Below are 18,261 nucleotides of genomic sequence, written 5' to 3' on the forward strand. Positions count from 1 at the left end.
CAGTCAGTTCAGATCCTGACGGACAACACTGCCGCGATGTGGTATATAAACAAGCAAGGAGGAGTGGGGTCGTATCTTCTTTGCCGAGAAGCCCTACGACTCTGGTCCTGGGCTCAGGACCATCAGATTTGCTTGATAGCAAATCATTTGGCCGGAGTGTTGAATGTACGTGCGGACGTTCTCAGTCGTCACTTCTCATTAGATCATGAGTGGCGTCTCCATCCGGATGTAGTCCTCCACATCTTCGAAATGTGGGGTACTCCTCAGGTGGATTTATTTGCCACTCGGGAGAACGCGCATTGCCCGTTATTCGGCAGCCTCCAGTATCCGATGCAAGGAGCGTTGGGGGATGCGTTTCAGATGTCCTGGAACGGCCAGTTCCTTTACGCGTTTCCCCCCATACCCTTGATTCCTCGGGTTTTGAGGAAGGTTCGTCAAGACCGGGCACAAATCATATTGGTGGCTCCGGACTGGCCGAGAAGGGTATGGTATGCAGACCTACTTCAACTCTCTGTGCCCTCCGCTCCGTCTCCCGCTCAGGGCAGATCTCCTCTCTCAATCGCAGGGGCAGGTTCTACACCCCCACCTCCAGAGCCTGCACCTTCATGCCTGGAGATTGAACGGGGCAATCTGAGTTATTTTTCTCTCCCACCGGATGTAGTGGATGTTATACTATCGTCCAGGCGACACTCCACTAAGTCTATTTATGCCGGAAGGTGGGCAAAATTCGTGTTGTGGTGTGGAGAGAACCAAAAAGATCCTTTAAAGGCCCATCTTTCAGATGTACTTTTGTTTGTTCTCAGTTTGGCGAAGAAAGGCTGTGCTATAGCTACAGTTAAGGGTTATTTGGCAGCTCTATCGGCGTTTCTTTGCCTTCCGGATCAGCCATCTTTATTCAAGTCTCCCATTGTACATAGGTTCCTTAAGGATTTGGTGAATAGATTTCCTCCTACTCCTTTTCACATGCCTCAGTGGGACTTAAATCTTGTTTTAACATTTTTAATGGGTTCGCCTTTCGAGCCCATGCATTCATGTTCATTGAGATATTTAGCCTTCAAGACTGTTTTCTTGATTGCGATTACTTCTGCTAGAAGGATTGGTGAGCTTCAGGCGCTCTCCGTTAAGCCTCCTTTCACTGTGTTTTTCCCTGATAAAGTGGTTCTAAAAACCAGGGCTGCTTTTCTGCCGAAAGTTGTCACCCCTTTTCATTTAGGGCAGAATATCACTCTTCCTGCTTTTTACCCTCCTCCCCACCCATCTAAAGAAGAAGAGAGACTCCATAGGTTGGATCCTAGGAGGGCCCTGAGTTTTTATCTCGAAAGAACTAAAGACTTTCGTTTGGATGAGCAACTATTTGTTGGGTATGCTGGTCAACAGAAAGGCAGAGCTGTACAGAAAAGGACACTCTCCAGGTGGGTCATCTTGTGTATCACGATCTGTTACTCTTTGGCAAAAAAGGCCCCTCCTCAGGGGTGTGGAATTTATTAAAATATCTACTTGTCCATGGGACAGGTTGCTTCTCAAATCTACTTGTCCTGTAAAAAGATCTACTTGTCCCTTTGGTGCCATGTAGTGTGGCGCCAAATTATAGCAGCAATCTCATTATGTAAGAGCTCTGATAATAGCCTCTCTGATTATGCCAGGGCTACTACCATAGTAGGGCTTGAATACTAGCAGTTTCAATCCCTACTGTAGCAATTTCCTTATTTTTCCACCTTTCTGCAGATCTGCATACTGGGGCTGGAGGAAGCAGTAAGCAATAGTTCCAGGGCTGGAATGCCTTTGAGTCTGCAAACCTACTAACCTGCATGTTTTAAAGATTTTCACCAGCTTCTCTCTAATATTTTCCCATAATAAGAAAGGTTGGACATTTACTCCTGACAATGGCAGAATTAGAACTTCTTCCAGGGTTGGGAAGAAAGTGGCTGGAGGGAAAATGAACTTGCAAATGCTCAATAGATTTTCACATGAGCAAATCTACACATGCGTATTTACCCATGCTAAAATACAGTTCACAAATATTTTATAGGGGTACGAGATATACCATGGGTGCACTTTTGTGACTTTCTTTAAGAATTTGGGGCCACATGTAGGTAGGTTCAGATTTGTGACCCGCAAATTGCGAGTCGCAAATCCGAATGTAGGATGGTGTCCCTGACACCATCTGTGATTCGCAAGGGCTTCGCAAATGCTCACCTCATGAATAATCATAAGGTGGGTCGCAATTTGCGACCCCCTTGCGAATGGCGGCCTCACAGGGATGGTGGCCTGCTGGAGACAGCAGACCACCATGTCTGTGACTGCTTTTCAATAAAGCAGTTTTTTTTTTTTTTGTAATGCAGCCCGTTTTCCTTAAATGAAAACGAGATGCATTACAAAAACGAAAAATGAAACGTTTTCGTTTCATTTTTTCAGAGCAGGCAGTGGTCCGCAGGACCACTGCCTGCTCTGAAAAAATGTTTACAGTGACATTCACAATGGGGAAGGGGTCCCAGAGGGACCCCTTCCCTTTTGTGAAAGTGTTAGCACCCATTTGAAATGGGTGCAAAGTGAGATTGGTTTGCGCCCGCATTCGCAAAACAATCCTACATTGCACTGCGAGTCGCAATTAGGAAGGGAACACCCCTTCCTAATTGCGAGTCACAAACCCGTTTTGCGATTCGGTAACCAGGTTACCGAATCGCAAAACTGGGTTTGTGCATCGCAATGTGCTTTTTGCACGTCGCAAACAGCGAAAGTCGCTGTTTGCGACATGCAAAAAGCTACCTACATGTGGGTCATGGTCCCTAATTAGGTCTGGTGTTAACAAAGACATTTTGTTTTTATTAAACTTCTATTTCTCTCTCTTTCGGCTGGCTTTACTGTGAGTGATCGCATTCTTCTCTTCCACAAGGAGCATATTGGCACACAAAGTAGTTTTGTTCAGTGTCAGGAACTACAGTGGCAATCAGTGACGTAATGAAACTGGAGGGTGCCCCTTTGCAAAGAACATGGAGGAGCCCCCTCTCCAGACTCACTCAGGGCAGGTGCTGTGCTGAAGGGGCCCCCTGGAGGGCGGCTGCGGGGCCTTTGTTATGCCACTGGTGGCAACATGTGCTTTTAGAGTTCAAAAACGTTTTTTTTTTTTTTTTTGCCAGTGTTTGTTACAATGTTGAGGACCTGGTAGCTCCCACAACAATAAAGTGTTACAAAAGCCATGTCAAAACAAGACACGCATTGATGAAACTAAAAGACTTATAAAAAATATGTCAGATCAGTTGGCTTTGTCAGTGTTTGTTTATTTTCATGCTTCCCATAATCGTGTTGAAAATGGTTACACTGATTTTCCATTAGAAATATTTTTGGGAAATACTAGCATGCATCAAAACATTTTACTAAATGACACTTCATTTGCATATAATCAGAGAGCATTCTGGGAGCATTATACTTAGCCTCATAGCCTAAACTTTTCAAACATGTGTATACACGTTTTTTTTTTTTGTACTGGAACCAACGTCAGTAGTGAAGTGTGACATTAAAACATTTATTTACAGCACTCACCCTAATAATGAAGGTTTTCAAATAATGAACCATAAATACAAGTTCGAACAGCATTATCTCTTGGAAACACATTACCTCAACTGCAGAGAGTTCCACTCTCTGTAAACAGGCAGCCATAGGGTTTGTGCTGCAGAGGGTTGGGTCTGCTTGTCCCAAGGACAAAGTAAACATAAAATCTTGTTGCCCTTGACCCCAAACAAGATGTCCCGGGCGCAAGATTTCTTAGTGTAATCAGGTGGGCACCCACCACAGAGTGCGGTACTGCTTGGGACTCTATTCATAAGGTGAGGAATCCACAGGTAGTTGTATCCATCAGAAGAACAAGTTACTTACCTTCGGTAACGCTTTTTCTGGTGGATACACTGACTACCTGTGGATTCCTCACTGTCCCTCCCGCCTCCCCGTTGCCTACCTGGTTACACTCTTATCTTGCAGTATTTAGCTTTATATTTATATAAATGAAAGTGTGTGTATATATATATATATATATATATATATATGTATATAGTGATATTTCTCTATTTATTTTGTATATTTATGTATCCCAGCTTTCAATAAGAATGGATTATTTAAATGATCAAGGTTTTTGTGTGTGTATATCTTTCTATATTATTTATAAGTTTTCATGGTCGGTTTACTCCTATTTGCTTTGGAGGCACAAAAAAAGTGAGGTGAAACTGACGTTAGTACGCCGACGGGACCTCTTATTGGCACGCTGACGTCAGACGGAGTCACGTGGAGCCGTGCCATTATGACGTCCTCGTCGACGTAGACAGCTAGGAAGAAGACTTTCCGTCGGATGCTGGCGCAGGGATCAAATTCATAAGGTGAGGAATCCACAGGTACTCAGTGTATCCACCAGAAAAAGCGTTACCGAAGGTAAGTAACTTGTTCTTTGCACCTGGAAGTATTTTGGGTTTTATGGGGTCTTGTGTAAAAAAATATTCCAGAAGGCCAACTAGCCTTTTAGTTATAGCAGGGCTGGTGGATATATGTGGCAGAAAAGACTAAAATATCCTTCATGGTTGACCAATTAATGTGGCAAAAAAAGTCCAGTTATGCATTTACAATGCCCATAGCTCCAACTCAAGTAAATGTGAGACCTATTGCATTGCAAATGCTTGTTCTTTCTGCTTCTAATTCACTACAGGAGTGAGTTCAGAATCGGGCATTTTCTCTTACAAGCTTCAGTGCACTAGGGTAACACTCGGAGCCCATGGCTTTCTTTTCTCATGTCATAGTAGTACAATGCCTAGGTCCTTGGGTCTTTCAATACACAACAAGTGTGAGCACAGGGCCGGCTTTAGGGCGGCGGGGCAACACCGGGTGCTGGCCTGGTTGGGGAGGGCACTGACCTCGGGAGCGCTGTGCTTAACAATGACTTATGAAACTTGAAATTTAAAAGCACCTGCTGGAAAGTTGCTGTGCTCCTGCCTTCAGGAAACTATTAAAATGTCCATACTCCTCTTGTGATTAATGTTCCTACGAGGCAGATATATGGGAGTTTTGTATAGTGGCAGATTTGATTGTCATAAAGTAGCATAGAGGGTTAATATGCATGCTGCAAAGAACATAACTAAATTTTATGTGGATAGCTGAAAAACAAATGAATGTATGTGATAGGGGGGCTATGGAGAGATGAGGGGCACATTTGCTGGGTGGCAGTCAGTGAATCCGAGGAGGTGGTCATCGGGGAGAGGGCAAAAATATAGACTGCCGCACAGGGCGCCATTAACGCTAAAGCCGCATGAGCACACCAGTCTGTTAGTTTGCATATCCGCAAGGTCTCCTTATTGTAACTGCATAAGTGAGCCCACGTGCTGTCGCTCTACCTTCAGTGTACCACGATAGCGCCCACTGACGACGACGTGCTGTCACTTGTATATTATATGTGCTCTGATCCTAGGGAGACAGCAGTCATGTGGTCCGGTCACTGCTCGCATAGGGTGGACGTTAGGTCATAGTATTGTGTTTGTATGTCTATATTGTTTTGTAGTAATATTAATTTGACTTATCTGCGCTGCAGCGCGAGGCCCAGGGGGCGGCGGGAGTTCCCTCTCAAGCCCAGACCAAGCCTCACACGCATCGCGGGAACATTGAAACCTGTTTATCGTTGGATGAATTGTACGTGTGTGCGGCAGTTTCACTAGCGCTCCCTCGAGGTGTGTTGTTACAGGCTCTGCGCTTACCGTGCACTCCTCTTCCCCGCAGGGCTGCCTCTCTATTCCTGACATCAAGACGGCGTTCAGCGATTGTATCAACAAGATCGGCAAACGAGACTGCCTGACGCAGGCCTGCTCCGCCCTCACCGGGTAGGCACCGACCCCTGACTCCGCCAGCCCCCGCCATTTCCCAGAGATTCCCCACCTCAGTGACTGCGTGATGAGTGTTTCTGCCTCATTCCCAGATTTCCAGCAGTAGCTCACCGTCACGCCATCCTGGATTTCTAAAAGCGAGTCGGGGATTTGTGTAAACCTCAGAAAGGTTTAAGGTAGCCGTAGGCATAAGTAGATTGATTTGTGTGTCTCTTCCCGAATGACCCATTGTGGACTTATCGATAACCTATGGAGGCTTCCAACCAGCCCTCTCTGTCTGTGCTTTATTGTCACTGTCATTTTCTTTCTTCTTATTCAGTGGCTTTCCTTATCCCAGTTGGCCATCCTGTGTTTGTCCTTTCCTGGAGCATATCCTCTTTACAATCTCTCTGTTTGACTAGCTTCTACCCTTCCGCTCCTCACTTTTAAGGACCATTTTTTCTTAAGCACTTCAAGAGCGTTCATGTGTTTCCAGCTGTCTCCTCATGTGCTCCTCCACCCCACATGCTCCATGCTACTTTCTCTCGCCCGTGTGCTGCTCTGCCTCTCCCTGTGCTTAGGGTGACAAGATTTTTAAAAGCTAAAAACGGGACAGGCCCCAGACTTAGTGACAGGGTTATGTATTGTCACTTACTGACACAGCTGACTTTAGTGACAGCATTCACTGCTATAGGACTACACGGACAATAATCGTGAGCTGTGCATTTTGTTCCTTTACACAAAGTTTTGTCGGGCTCATGGAAGAGAGAAAGGATACTCCAGGGTGTTCTGTGTCACAGGAGTAGCTATTGTCAGGTTTGCTGTGAATGCCGGAACATTCAGTCTTTCATTTACATTAATTAAGGACAAAGCCGCAAAAGCCAGAGATCAAATGATAAAACCGAGCTGTATAAATTAATGTTCTAGGGGGCTTCAGTGGTGATGAGATGAACAAATATCAGAAATGATAATTAAAACAAAACACATTCAGGGACCCTTTTTCCGTATCAATATATATTTATTAGGCTCGTGCAAGGCATGTTTAGGTCTATGAGGCTAAAGCATATATGTTTTATGTGATAAATTACCACCCCTCCCTTTCGCTCTTGTATCACCAGTGCTGTGATGAAGCACAGAGAAAGACCTGGGTTTGGCTGAGGGCCCTCTCCCTAGTCCTCACTACTCTTAAGTACTGCATGCTACATTAACGAGTCGGCTTAGGTCATCTGCAGAGTTAAATCACGCCTGTAGTGTGATCGTGCCGGATAGGCGCGGTGGAACTGTGAGCATTCACATTGGTTAAAATGTTGTGTACCCTCAAAGTCCCACGGACCCTCTGTTGTGAATCAGAACAGTCTGAAGTTACCCCTGCTGGGGCAGAGTCGCCTCATTACACGGCATAACGTTATTTAAGAGGACCGAAGCACCAAGCTCTCTGTAAAACAGGACATGTTTTTAGTGTATTGACATGTCTTGGGTCGCTGGGACTGTCCTTGGGGTTCTGGTGACCCTACAAGCGCTACGTGTAGCTCGCTTCTCTGTGTGCTTCTCCACTTGTTCCCGTGTTTTTCTCTTGCTCATGAGCTTCTCACCATACCCTCTGTGTTGCTCCGTTTCTTGTGTGCTGCTTTTCCTCGCCTGCCTCCTTTATTTTTACTTTACCCTCTCACCTGCTCTTTTGTTGCACCACAATAAAAACACTTTTATTTGGTGATCTATAATTGTTTTTTTCTCCTCTTGGGAGGGCCAAGCAGAAAATTGCCGCAGGCACCTTTTGCTTTAAAAAATAAAAAGTGTTTTTTAAATTTACAGATCCATCTTACATCAGCTAAAAAAAAATGGTTCCCATATAATTTCATGGACATTTGAATATGTGGTGATGCATGCATGCATACTTCACCATGCATGCACGCGCCTGTCACTGACAGCCACGCCATCTTGCCTTTTTTTCTTTTTGGTAAAGAAACTGCGTTTTGCTAATGCTCTACAGCATCACCAAAAGGCACTGGCAAAGCCAACGGCAAGACTTGTTGGTTTTGCCAGTGCTTGTTTTTGTGTGAGTGCTGTGGTAGGAGTAAATCTAGGAACCATGCACTTCCACTTTTAGAATTGCTCATACATTTACCGGTTTTTGGTGCAGTGGCTGAGTGGAAGTTGTGTGGTGTCAGTGCTTGAATGTGTAAGTGTACTTCCTTTTCTGGAGTAATTTTCCTTGTGGATAGGAGTGGGTTCGTCTGGTGGTTTGGGTGGCCAACTTTCTATTATCTCTTCACAGGACACTTTGCCCTTATGGAGACTCTTGCACACAAGGACACTGTGCACGCACAGGTACATCAGAAGATGCTCACACACAAGTGGAGGAATTTTAAAGCACACAGGTTATTTTTGGAGACTTAAACCACTCCTATAAATCAGGCCCCTTTAGAGGTTAGATCTTTTTTAGATTTTGAGCTTATAATGTTTGACTATTATGTCCTACTGCATTTGCTTTCCAACCACTTTACCACCTTCTGGAGACCGGTTCACAAAATTAATAATTCCGTCATCCAAATGGAACGAAATAGTCTTGAGACCCAAAAACACTAATTCTAAACAACAGCATCCACCACAGGTAGTGCCAGTACATTGTCCCGTGGCCTAAGGAGAAGGTCTCCAAATCTACTTCTGACTTCTTCAGAATATATGAAACTGTTGGACACTCACCTTTTTACCTCACCCTCTTCTGTTCCCATTTTGTGCCCTAGACTGGGAGTGTTTAAAATCAAAATACAAGCTTACAATATAGTACATCTGGGGAGTGGAGGTATGTAGTGCCCATTCTCATGGTCTGTTCACCAAAATGTTACATGGTTTAAAAGTACAATTTATAAAATTGTTTGACCTTGGTAAGATCATACTCTCCTATGCCTCTGTCCTCTGATCTGATAATGTGGCCATACCTTGAAGAAAGCTTAATGGAAGCGCCCTCTCCCATCCCCCAATTTTATTTTTATGTTTTATTTTTATTTTTACTCAGCATAGTTTTCATATCTATATTCCAGTCTGATTAATTGCAAGTGTCTTCGTTTCTGATTAGCACCTCTAAGGGTGATCACATTCCTGAAGCAACATTGTGCAGGACCCCTCCTTTGCTGCACCTTCCTTCTCGCAGTCACAGACAAGCACCTCTTTCACATCTCTGGAGCACTGGAATAGATGTAGACACCACGCCAGGCCGCTTAAGGTGTCCCGGCAGGCAGCACAAGGTGTCCGGTCAGGCAGCCATCTGTGAACAGCAAAAAACTGAATAAATAGTGTCCCACACCAGCTGAGTTCAGACAATGAGACAAACCACCTAAATGCAGGAAAAACCTGTAAATAAAAAAAAAAAAAGGCCACCCTATATACCATTGGATGTATCTGTTTTGTTTTTCTTTGTTTCATGCTTTATTTGTTCTCTTTTTAGCCAAGGACTGAACGAGGGCATCGAGTGGATGGTGAAATGTGTGGTGAGGAATATTCATCGACCCCCGCGACAGAAGGATATCACATAGGTGATGGCTGCCCCTCAGACGGACTGTGGAGATGGCAGCACCTTGAAGAATTGTTTGTGACGGCCCACATTCCTGAGGGACCTTCTCAACCTCTCCTGCCTCATAGCACAGGACATGGCTCGCTTGGAGTGCTCCGGGATGCTCGAGCTTCTGTTTGACACAAACACTTTAAGTAATACTCGAAATGGCCGTTGTTTCTGTTGTTTTAGAGAGGGGACAGTGGTTCCTAATTCTGACCCTTTCATCTCCTCAATGTCCATTCCATGTTTAATGTTTTTGGGACTCTTCTTTCAGATGCTGATGGTTACTGCTAGCTAGTGCTTTATAGTAAATTATTGTAGTTTTAAGAAATCACTCCATCTCTCACCTCCTACTAGTCTCCCCTAAACATGGATATTTTCAGGATTTTTGTGTCTTTGTGCTTCAGCTCGGCGGGATGGTATGTCTGGTCTTGTCCTGGGTGCTGCTGCCTTGTTTATCAGTCTTGTCTGCATTTTTCCTGACTTTGAGTCCTTCCCCATGTGTTACAACTTTTTAGGTTGGCCATAACATACCTCAGTCCTTTCTGATGAAGCTATGATAATGTTGTATCTATCCTTGATGGATGGAGTAAGTGCACTTAACCTTGTAGGAAGTCTAGGTGTTGCCCCATGCTACAGTGAGTGTGGTATGTAGACAGTTAAGGCTAAATAGACCAGGCCGATGGCGTCCGAAGTGAGAGTCACAACCTTGGAACAAAGAGTTACTAGATCTAGTTTTAGTTGATGAAATTTAAAGATCTGACTTAGATTGAGGTTTTATTCTGCTAAGCCCGTGAAGAGGGCGTTTTGGTAGGAGGTAGTCGTTAATGAACCTAGTTTTTTGAGGTAATTAGGCTGTAGAGGTAGAGTAAGCCTTGGGAGGTGGAAGTAGAAGTAATAATAGTAGGTTAGGAAGCAGGAGTTCATAGAATTAAGGTTGGAGAGGGTTTAGTTTGTTTACTTTTTTCTAGCAGGTAGAGTTAGCTTTGGAATGTGAAGTCACTAGAGCAGGTCTTTGAGAGTCTAGTTAATAGTGTTAGTCTTGAAGGATGGAGCTGCAGGACCTAGGATGAATATGTGGGGTTTGGCCGGCAGAGGTGCAGGGAGCAGATCTAGCACTCAATAGGATTGGCGGAGCGGCAGAGATAAGGAAGTGGAATCAAAATCTACTTGGGCACTGGAGTTAATTGACCTTGCACTGTGTGTTAAGTTAATAGATGTGTTCTTAAAGTTTGATTCAGTATACTCGGCTTTGGCTTGTGGAGGGGACCGAGGCGGCGGAGGACTTGGTATTTGAGTAATTAGTTAATAGATGTGTCTATGGAGATTGAGGTTACCATAGCGGGCATTTGTGGATACATTTTATAGGTCTAGCCTTGATGATAGAAGTACCGCTCCAATGGGTAGAGCTAACATACCTTCCTCATGCAGGCTGTTAAGGGTTCACTGCTGTAGCTAACAAAGCATTAAATGGAACTGCAACATTGCTTAGGAAGTTAATTGATATGTCCTCTGAGCCGCGGGTCCAAGCAGAGATCTTGATATATAATCCATTACATCGGTAGTCTGATAGCTGTGCATGTGTATCTCCCCTTTTAGCTGAAGTCTTCAGTGGTGGATCTTCGGTTGGCAGGTTCTGGTGATATATTGAAAGCTGTATCCTTGTATCGGCAAGCAGGCAATGGCGTTGGTAGACATTTTCGTGGGATTAACTCTGAATGATTTGATATGGCCTGGTCTTCGATTGCTTTTTATTTGGTGTTCTTTCACATACCAGACAGCAGAAGCTTCACAAGATGGCAAGGAAGGAATTCGCCTTGCATTTTCTCGTAGGATAAAGTTGGTTCACCTGCCTGTGAAGGGTCACTGTAGTATAGCAAAGGTAGTCAAATGCTCCCAATTGAAATCCCAACCTACTGAAAGGATTTAGAGTTCTTGGAGCTACAGCACCAGAGATTGCAGTTGGCAGGTTGTTATTTCAATAGAGCTCCTTCGTTGTAGATAGACCTACAGATTACCTTAAATTAAAATACCTACTTCCAGAGCTGCTTGAAGGTCTGTATTTTCATATGTGCCCAATAAACCACAGGTGCTGATGGACCTACCTTTGCATCTGCTAGAAGTGTTGAGTTGGTAGACCTTCCCACGAGGGCAAGCCTGTTGGCTGACCTACTGTTAAAGCTCCTTTTATGGTTCATTTAATAGACTGGCCAGTGCAGCTCTTGGTATTGTCATACGGGTTTTTAATACTGCTAGAAAATAATAGCTGCAGCACCCACAGGTAGAGACGCTTGCATTTTCTGCCCTTTCTCCTCCGAGCTCTTTAGTGGAGAAGTGCCTTCCTTTGGTTGGCTTATGTCCCGCAACACTGTTTTTGATGTGGACACATTCCTTTCCCTCTTACAGAGAAGAGCAGGCAAGTCTTTGGCACGTGTCTTTGTCTGTCATATGGATACCAGTGTAACCGGTATCGCTTGATAACAGAGGCACATGTTAAAAAGAAAATGCACAGATCTTCCTCCTACCTGACATCCGCAGATACCGCAAATAAGGATGTCTGTTCGCCAGCTACTAGCACTGCCTTGTGGACAGGGAAGTGTTGCTTTTCATTGAATCTGTGAATTCTCAAATTATTCCCAGGAGGCATTGCGTGCTGCTGTTTTACCGTTCATTCCCTTTAGACTTTCAGTGGCTTCTTTTTGTTCTTTCCCGCTCCATATTGTTCAAGTTAATTTCATTCTCTTGGGGTCAGCGGCCAAACTGTGGAGAGTGTATTTCCCTGTAGGATAAAGGTCGTAGTTGGTGCGTAGTGGGGTTTAAGTTAATCTTCTTATGTTGCTATTGCTAATTCGATTGAAGGATGTTGGGGTTCTTTTACGAAAATGTGTTGGACTTAGCTGTGTTGAAATGTTAAAACTTATGGTGGGAGAAATGTTGTGGTTCGTTCTCCTGTAATCTGTGTACATGGCAGGGGGTTGACAACCTTTGTTGTGGTTAGGGCCTGAGGGTCTTTTGACCCCTTTCCTACAGTAGGGGAAGCTGCTTCTTGTTCTCTTTCGATTCATTGCCTTTTCATTTTGAATCCCTGGTGGTGCCAACATATTGAGGATCAGAAATTTGTGATCAGAAACTGGAAAAATAAAGAGAATTGCTGATGTGTTTTTTGCAATGTTGACATAAAACTGTAGTAGACACGTGGGCAGATGTTTTCGTTCTTTTGTTGATCTTTCGTGGGGAGGGAGGGTGGTGACACAGAAGGGAAAAGTATTTGATTCCCGAGCAGTTCTATGTAACCAAACCCACATTGTGAGTCACTCAGCTGGGTTTTCCTGTTACGCTGCAGCACTGTGGAAGAACTGAGATTTCTTTGGCGTGGAAAGTGCAGAACTGCATAATGCGGATTGCTGTTTTTTTTTTTAATGTATTTGTACTGTTTCCAGCCCTCGTGCTTCACTCAGGCTAGCAGCAGGCACGTGGGTATATGTATTTGTACTCTTTCCAGCCCTCAGGCTTCACTCAGGCTAGCAGCAGGCACGTGGGTATATGTATTTGTACTGTTTCCAGCCCTCAGGCTTCACTCAGGCTAGCAGGAGGCACGTGGGTATATGTATTTGTACTGTTTCCAGCCCTCGTGCTTCACTCAGGCTAGCAGCAGGCACGCGGGTATATGTATTTGTACTGTTTCCAGCCCTCAGGCTTCACTCAGGCTAGCAGGAGGCACGTGGGTATATGTATTTGTACTGTTTCCAGCCCTCGTGCTTCACTCAGGCTAGCAGCAGGCACGCGGGTATATGTATTTGTACTGTTTCCAGCCCTCAGGCTAGCAGCAGGCACGTGGGTATATGTATTTGTACTGTTTCCAGCCCTCGTGCTTTACTCAGGCTAGCAGTAGGCACGTGGGTATATGTATTTTATACTGTTTCCAGCCCTCAGGCTTCACTCAGGCTAGCAGGAGGCACGTGGGTATATGTATTTGTACTGTTTCCAGCCCTCGTGCTTCACTCAGGCTAGCAGCAGGCACGCGGGTATATGTATTTGTACTGTTTCCAGCCCTCAGGCTTCACTCAGGCTACCAGCAGGCACGTGGGTATATGTATTTGTACTGTTTCCAGCCCTCAGGCTAGCAGCAGGCACGTGGGTATATGTATTTGTACTGTTTCCGGACCTCAGGCTAGCAGCAGGCACGTGGGGATGGAGCATAGAGGAAGAGATGAGAAGTAGTGCTGAGACCTGTATTGTCATACATGAGCCCCACGTTATTAGTGGTTGGACCTGACAGATTCAAGTTCAGAACAAGTGTGTTGTAGACGCTGCTCAGGTCTGAAATAGTTATATTATATATTTTGCTTGGTTTTGATTTTTCTGTGCTCTGGGTTTAGTATTCCCAAGGTTCTACCCCATAGAGATGTGTGTTGTATTTAGTTGGTTTGAATTTGCTGGTAACTGTAGACCTGAGGCTTCCAAAAGGACTGCACTGGTGTGTCAGTTCTATTAGGCAGTTAGAGCAATGGACCCCATTGGCGAATCACCCACAGCATCCTAATTGTTGCTTTTGGGCCAGTGAAAGCCACTGTATGGGCTTCAGGGTGGCGTTACAAGCGCCCTTTTCACTTAAGCCTGGGGCTAGGCTGGCTGCCCGATTTCGGACCAGTGTAAGTTGATTCAGTAATTTCTTGGTTAGGCGTGTACATACCTTTTCAAAAATCTGCATGTAACAAATCTAACATGCGCAACAGACCTGCCTTATGCTGCAGTCAGATTGGGAGCGGATTTACTCAACACATGGAGTTTGAAATATTGTTCTAAATAAAGTTTGCTTGTGAGGCAAAAGGTTGTCCTGGGTTACACATGATCACAAGATTTAAGCGTTTTGTTATCAGCATAGGAAGTTTAACCATCTTTACATGCTAATGGGATTTACCTGATTTGGTTAACTTTGATGATTAAATATTCAGCTGTGACGCCCTCAGTTGCTCATATTATCGTGAACAGAAGGGATTTAGAACGATAATTGAGTACTATTTGTGTACCTGTATCTGGGGTTTACTATAAAAAGGAACAACCCCCTCACCCACAGTACGTTGCATGCGTCAACATAGTGGTTATCCCATAAGCAGCATCAAATGTTGCAGAATGGGCTGTGGTCTTTCTTCACAGTTGGAGAGTTAATGATGGATTACACAGCTGATGTTCTTGCTAAGAGGTTTTACCTTTCAGCCGGTTCTGGTTGATAAAATTGTGTAGTGATAGGCAGAAAAGGTCTTTATTTGTTGCCTCCCAAGCACAAAGTTCAAACCAAAGACTAGGTCCTACCTATCAGGACCCTTCTAGTAGGTGTGTTGTATCATGGTGTTGACATGTTTCTACCCTCTCCGAGCGCCCAAAAGGTCAGGGGCCTTCGTCAGGATTGTGGACCACTTTTACCCTTCCTGCATTTGTCTGCCCTATATTATGTCCTGTTAAGAGGGTAGGAGACAGAAAGGAGGGAGTAAGACCTGTTCCCAGAAGAAACAGGACTGGTTGGTTGAGTCGCATATAGATGCCCTGCTACAGAAAATAATGAGGTATAATAATGAACGTACTCCAGCAAAGCAAATGAAATCACACTGATGTGGGGAAATAAGTTGGTACACTTGCACTCTGCAAACTCTTATTTTCAGAACCCGCAGCCACACACACGGACACGTAAACAACACATACATGTACATAAACAGAAGTAAATTAGGGTTTGAGCCCCTTCTTTTTGGATGATATTCATATCTGAGGGCAGGATTACAGTATGGTTTGTCGGGAAGGGTTGTGCTGTAAACCCTATACCACCTCTCACCCTCTCTCCCTTGTAAATTCCCTAATCTGTGTAATTAACAGCTTTAGTTTGAAGCTCTTGGAGCAGAAGCTGCTTTCCTTCATCTCTTCTTGCACTTTTCCTGGGCTAAGTGAGATTTCTTTGTGGATTTAGCTCCTGTGCATAGCTGGGGGTGACAGGAATGGATACCTGTAGGATGCGCAGTATTAATCCTCCCATATGAGTAAGAGTTGAGGGGTATGTTCCCGAAGATACGGCTGCCCCGGCGCTGATAACAGCTGGATTGGGAAGCTTCCTACAAGCTCCAGGCTCCGCTAAATGGGCCAGAGCGCTGAGGAGAACGAGTTCATTAAAGTCAACACAGCTGGGTTTTAATGCAGGAATTCCTACCCGTCAAGTCATGTGCGGTTCTACGGAGAATCTGGCGACATATCCTTTTAGCTAAATAAATCCTTAAAGATACGCAGCTCTTTCCATTTACTTCAAGGGTACAAGGTCATCACCGCATTGTATGACCTTATGGCCAAAACCTCAAAAGTAGAAATAAATAAGGGGCGGCTCATTGTCGTACGTGCTCCCTGACCCTGGGTAAAGTTGAGTTTAGGTATTACTAAAAGTCTGCTCCACCAGCCTTTGCTCGCTCGAAAATGAGAGCTGACTAATGCTGAGAAGACAAAGGCGGAAGTATGACTGGTTCAACCCCCCCCCCCCCCCCCCCCCAACCTGCTTTTCTCCTCAGCTTGGTATGTTCGTAGGGTCACGTCACGTTAATAGCTGTTGCCCTTTAATGGGGCCATCCGGGGGGTGATGTCAAAACGCATAGTGACGTCATCAAACACATGGACGCTGTAGGGTTCCCGTAGTTTATAGTGCCAAAACGGGCGATGAGAACTTTTTTTTTTCTCCTTTAAAAAACCCAGACAGCCACTTTAAGCTGAGACTAAAACTACCCACAAGCATACACCTGCGATGGTAGGAGGTGGTCCTGGGGCACATGAAAGACGTAATGACCTCAGATGGGCATACTGTACCGGAATACCTGTGTAACAAGGTCCCTGTGTACCTGCAGCTCAGTGTTCCCCTTTTCCTTGCCTCCATGCTGTGCTGGGTAACACTGCTGGTAAGAGGACACAGGAGTGATCCTTGCCCCCCCTACCACATATATGCAGGCACATAGATGTCCAACTCAGCCCTCATGAGCAGCTTGGCTTACTCCTATGTCCAGCCTTTAATGGGCAGCACCATCTTTTTTTAACTAAAGCGCGCAAGCGCTCTGACCTGTTGTAATCTATCAGTGGACTTTTAACTAGGCCTACAACACGCCCATCACTATCATTCTTGTTTGTACACTTGCCTTTCAAAAATCCTTTGTTATCATTGGTAAATGCTTTACATTTGTCCCTCCTTGGGACGGTTTTGTTACAGCCTTGGCCACCGACCCTGTTACATGGACAATTGCACGTTTGCTGATACGTTTGATATCGAGCAAACTTCTTTTTCCTTTTGTGTCTCTACTTCGCACTCATGCTCATGGCGGCTGTGGCACTCTGAATCCGCTCACTTATGTCAACTGTTTTACTTTTCATTTTCATTTTCAATTTAAGTGGCAAGCAAATCCCAGTTAGGAATTTACAACGTGAACAGCTCTGACTTGAGCAAACGCGAGACCCATTGCTTTGCAAATGCTTGTTTAGTGTCTGGATCTCAGTGAGCAAATACTTAATTGCGACCAAGGAGGCTAATGCTTTGGTGAATAGGTTCCTTCTCTGTCACTGCACTGATGACCTTGCCTGGTGCTGAGGACCACTGCCATCCTGCAGTCTACCCCAGGTGAATGCTTCTTCTTAGAGGTGGGCATGTGCAAGGGGAGCAGATGAATTGTTTCTGTGCACACATGAAGGAACTGGTAAGCACATGCACACTGATTCACCTGGAGGATGAGGTAAAGATCAGATAGTTCAAGCTGGCCGCACTGTATCTTTATTGACCCTGGTATGTCCTTGAAGTCTATAGTGGGCGCAAGAACATCTTTGACACATGAATTGTGCTCTTGCCAAGCCACCACCTGAGGAAACTGTCATTCACATACACACTGATAACCTGGATGATGAGGTAAGCACCCCATGGTCCAAGCTGGCTACACTGCATCCTCCGTGACCATGGTATGTTCTTGTCAAGCCACCATCAAAGGGAACTGTCCTGCACATGCACGCTGGTGATGAGGTAAGGTCAGAGAGTCTAAGCTGGCCGCACCAAATTATTCTTGACCTGGTATGTCATTCAAGTGTAGACTGGGTGTAAGAATATCTTTGACACATGATGCATGCTTTTGCCAAGCCCCCGTCTGAGGAAACTGTCATGCATTTTCACGCTGGGGGACGTGGGGGATGAGGTAAGGAACAGATGTTCCAAGCTGACCACACTGTATCATTCTTGACCCTGGTATGGCCTTGTAGTCTTTATTGGATGTACAAATCACTTTGGCGCCCGGAGCATGCTCTTGCCAGACCACCATCAGATGGCACTGTCATGCACATGCATGCTCATTAACTGGCGAATGAGATAAGGGTTCCATTGTCCAAGCTGGCCACACTACATCATTCTTGACCCTGGTATGTCCTTGTAGTCTACACTTAGTGTAAGAATGTCTTTGACGTCTGGAGCATGTTCTTGCCAAGCCACCATCTGTGGGAACTGTCCGGTATCTTCACGCTGATGTCCTTGTAGTCTGTATTGGATGTAAGAATCTCTTTTACACCTGGAGCGTGCTCCTTCCACACCACCGTCAGCTGAAACTGTTGTGCACATACACACTGATTTCCTGGAGGATGAAGTAGATTCAGATGCCTCAAGCGTGCCACACTGCATCAGTCTGGAGCTGGAGGAATCCTAAGTCAATATTAAATGTAGGGACTTCAGGGTTAGTGCCATGCACAATTGTGTGGAGATATGGAGATATATATATATTTTTTTTTTTAAACAAGAATTGTTCTGTTGTACGCCCGAAAAAAGAGCTGTATCTCTATGTTATAGCACAATTAGAGTGAATTCTATAGATTTGCATTCAC

General features: G+C 44.9%; 1 protein-coding gene and 1 long non-coding RNA gene across 5 annotated transcripts in view; one reads left to right on the plus strand and one right to left on the minus strand.

Annotated features, from left to right (window-relative positions):
- ARFRP1 (ARF related protein 1) overlaps positions 1-12,586 on the plus strand; it is an 85,630-nt gene extending 73,044 nt beyond the window's left edge. For 2 of the 4 annotated variants that reach the window (XM_069243274.1, XM_069243275.1), the window contains exons 7-8: positions 5,752-5,852; positions 9,280-12,586. In XM_069243274.1, the coding sequence (XP_069099375.1) occupies positions 5,752-5,852; positions 9,280-9,367 (189 nt within the window). In that variant the 3' untranslated portion in view covers positions 9,368-12,586. The remainder of the gene's footprint in view (positions 1-5,751; positions 5,853-9,279) is intronic. The other 2 variants (XM_069243272.1, XM_069243273.1) reach the window with 1 other exon arrangement.
- The window catches only part of LOC138303822 (uncharacterized), an 80,957-nt gene continuing 71,691 nt past the window's right edge, over positions 8,996-18,261 (minus strand). The window contains exon 3 of the long non-coding RNA XR_011205453.1: positions 8,996-9,099. This is a non-coding gene — a long non-coding RNA (uncharacterized lncRNA). The remainder of the gene's footprint in view (positions 9,100-18,261) is intronic.

This window comes from Pleurodeles waltl, chromosome 7 (assembly GCF_031143425.1).
Source record: "Pleurodeles waltl isolate 20211129_DDA chromosome 7, aPleWal1.hap1.20221129, whole genome shotgun sequence".
Taxonomy (NCBI): domain Eukaryota; kingdom Metazoa; phylum Chordata; class Amphibia; order Caudata; family Salamandridae; genus Pleurodeles; species Pleurodeles waltl.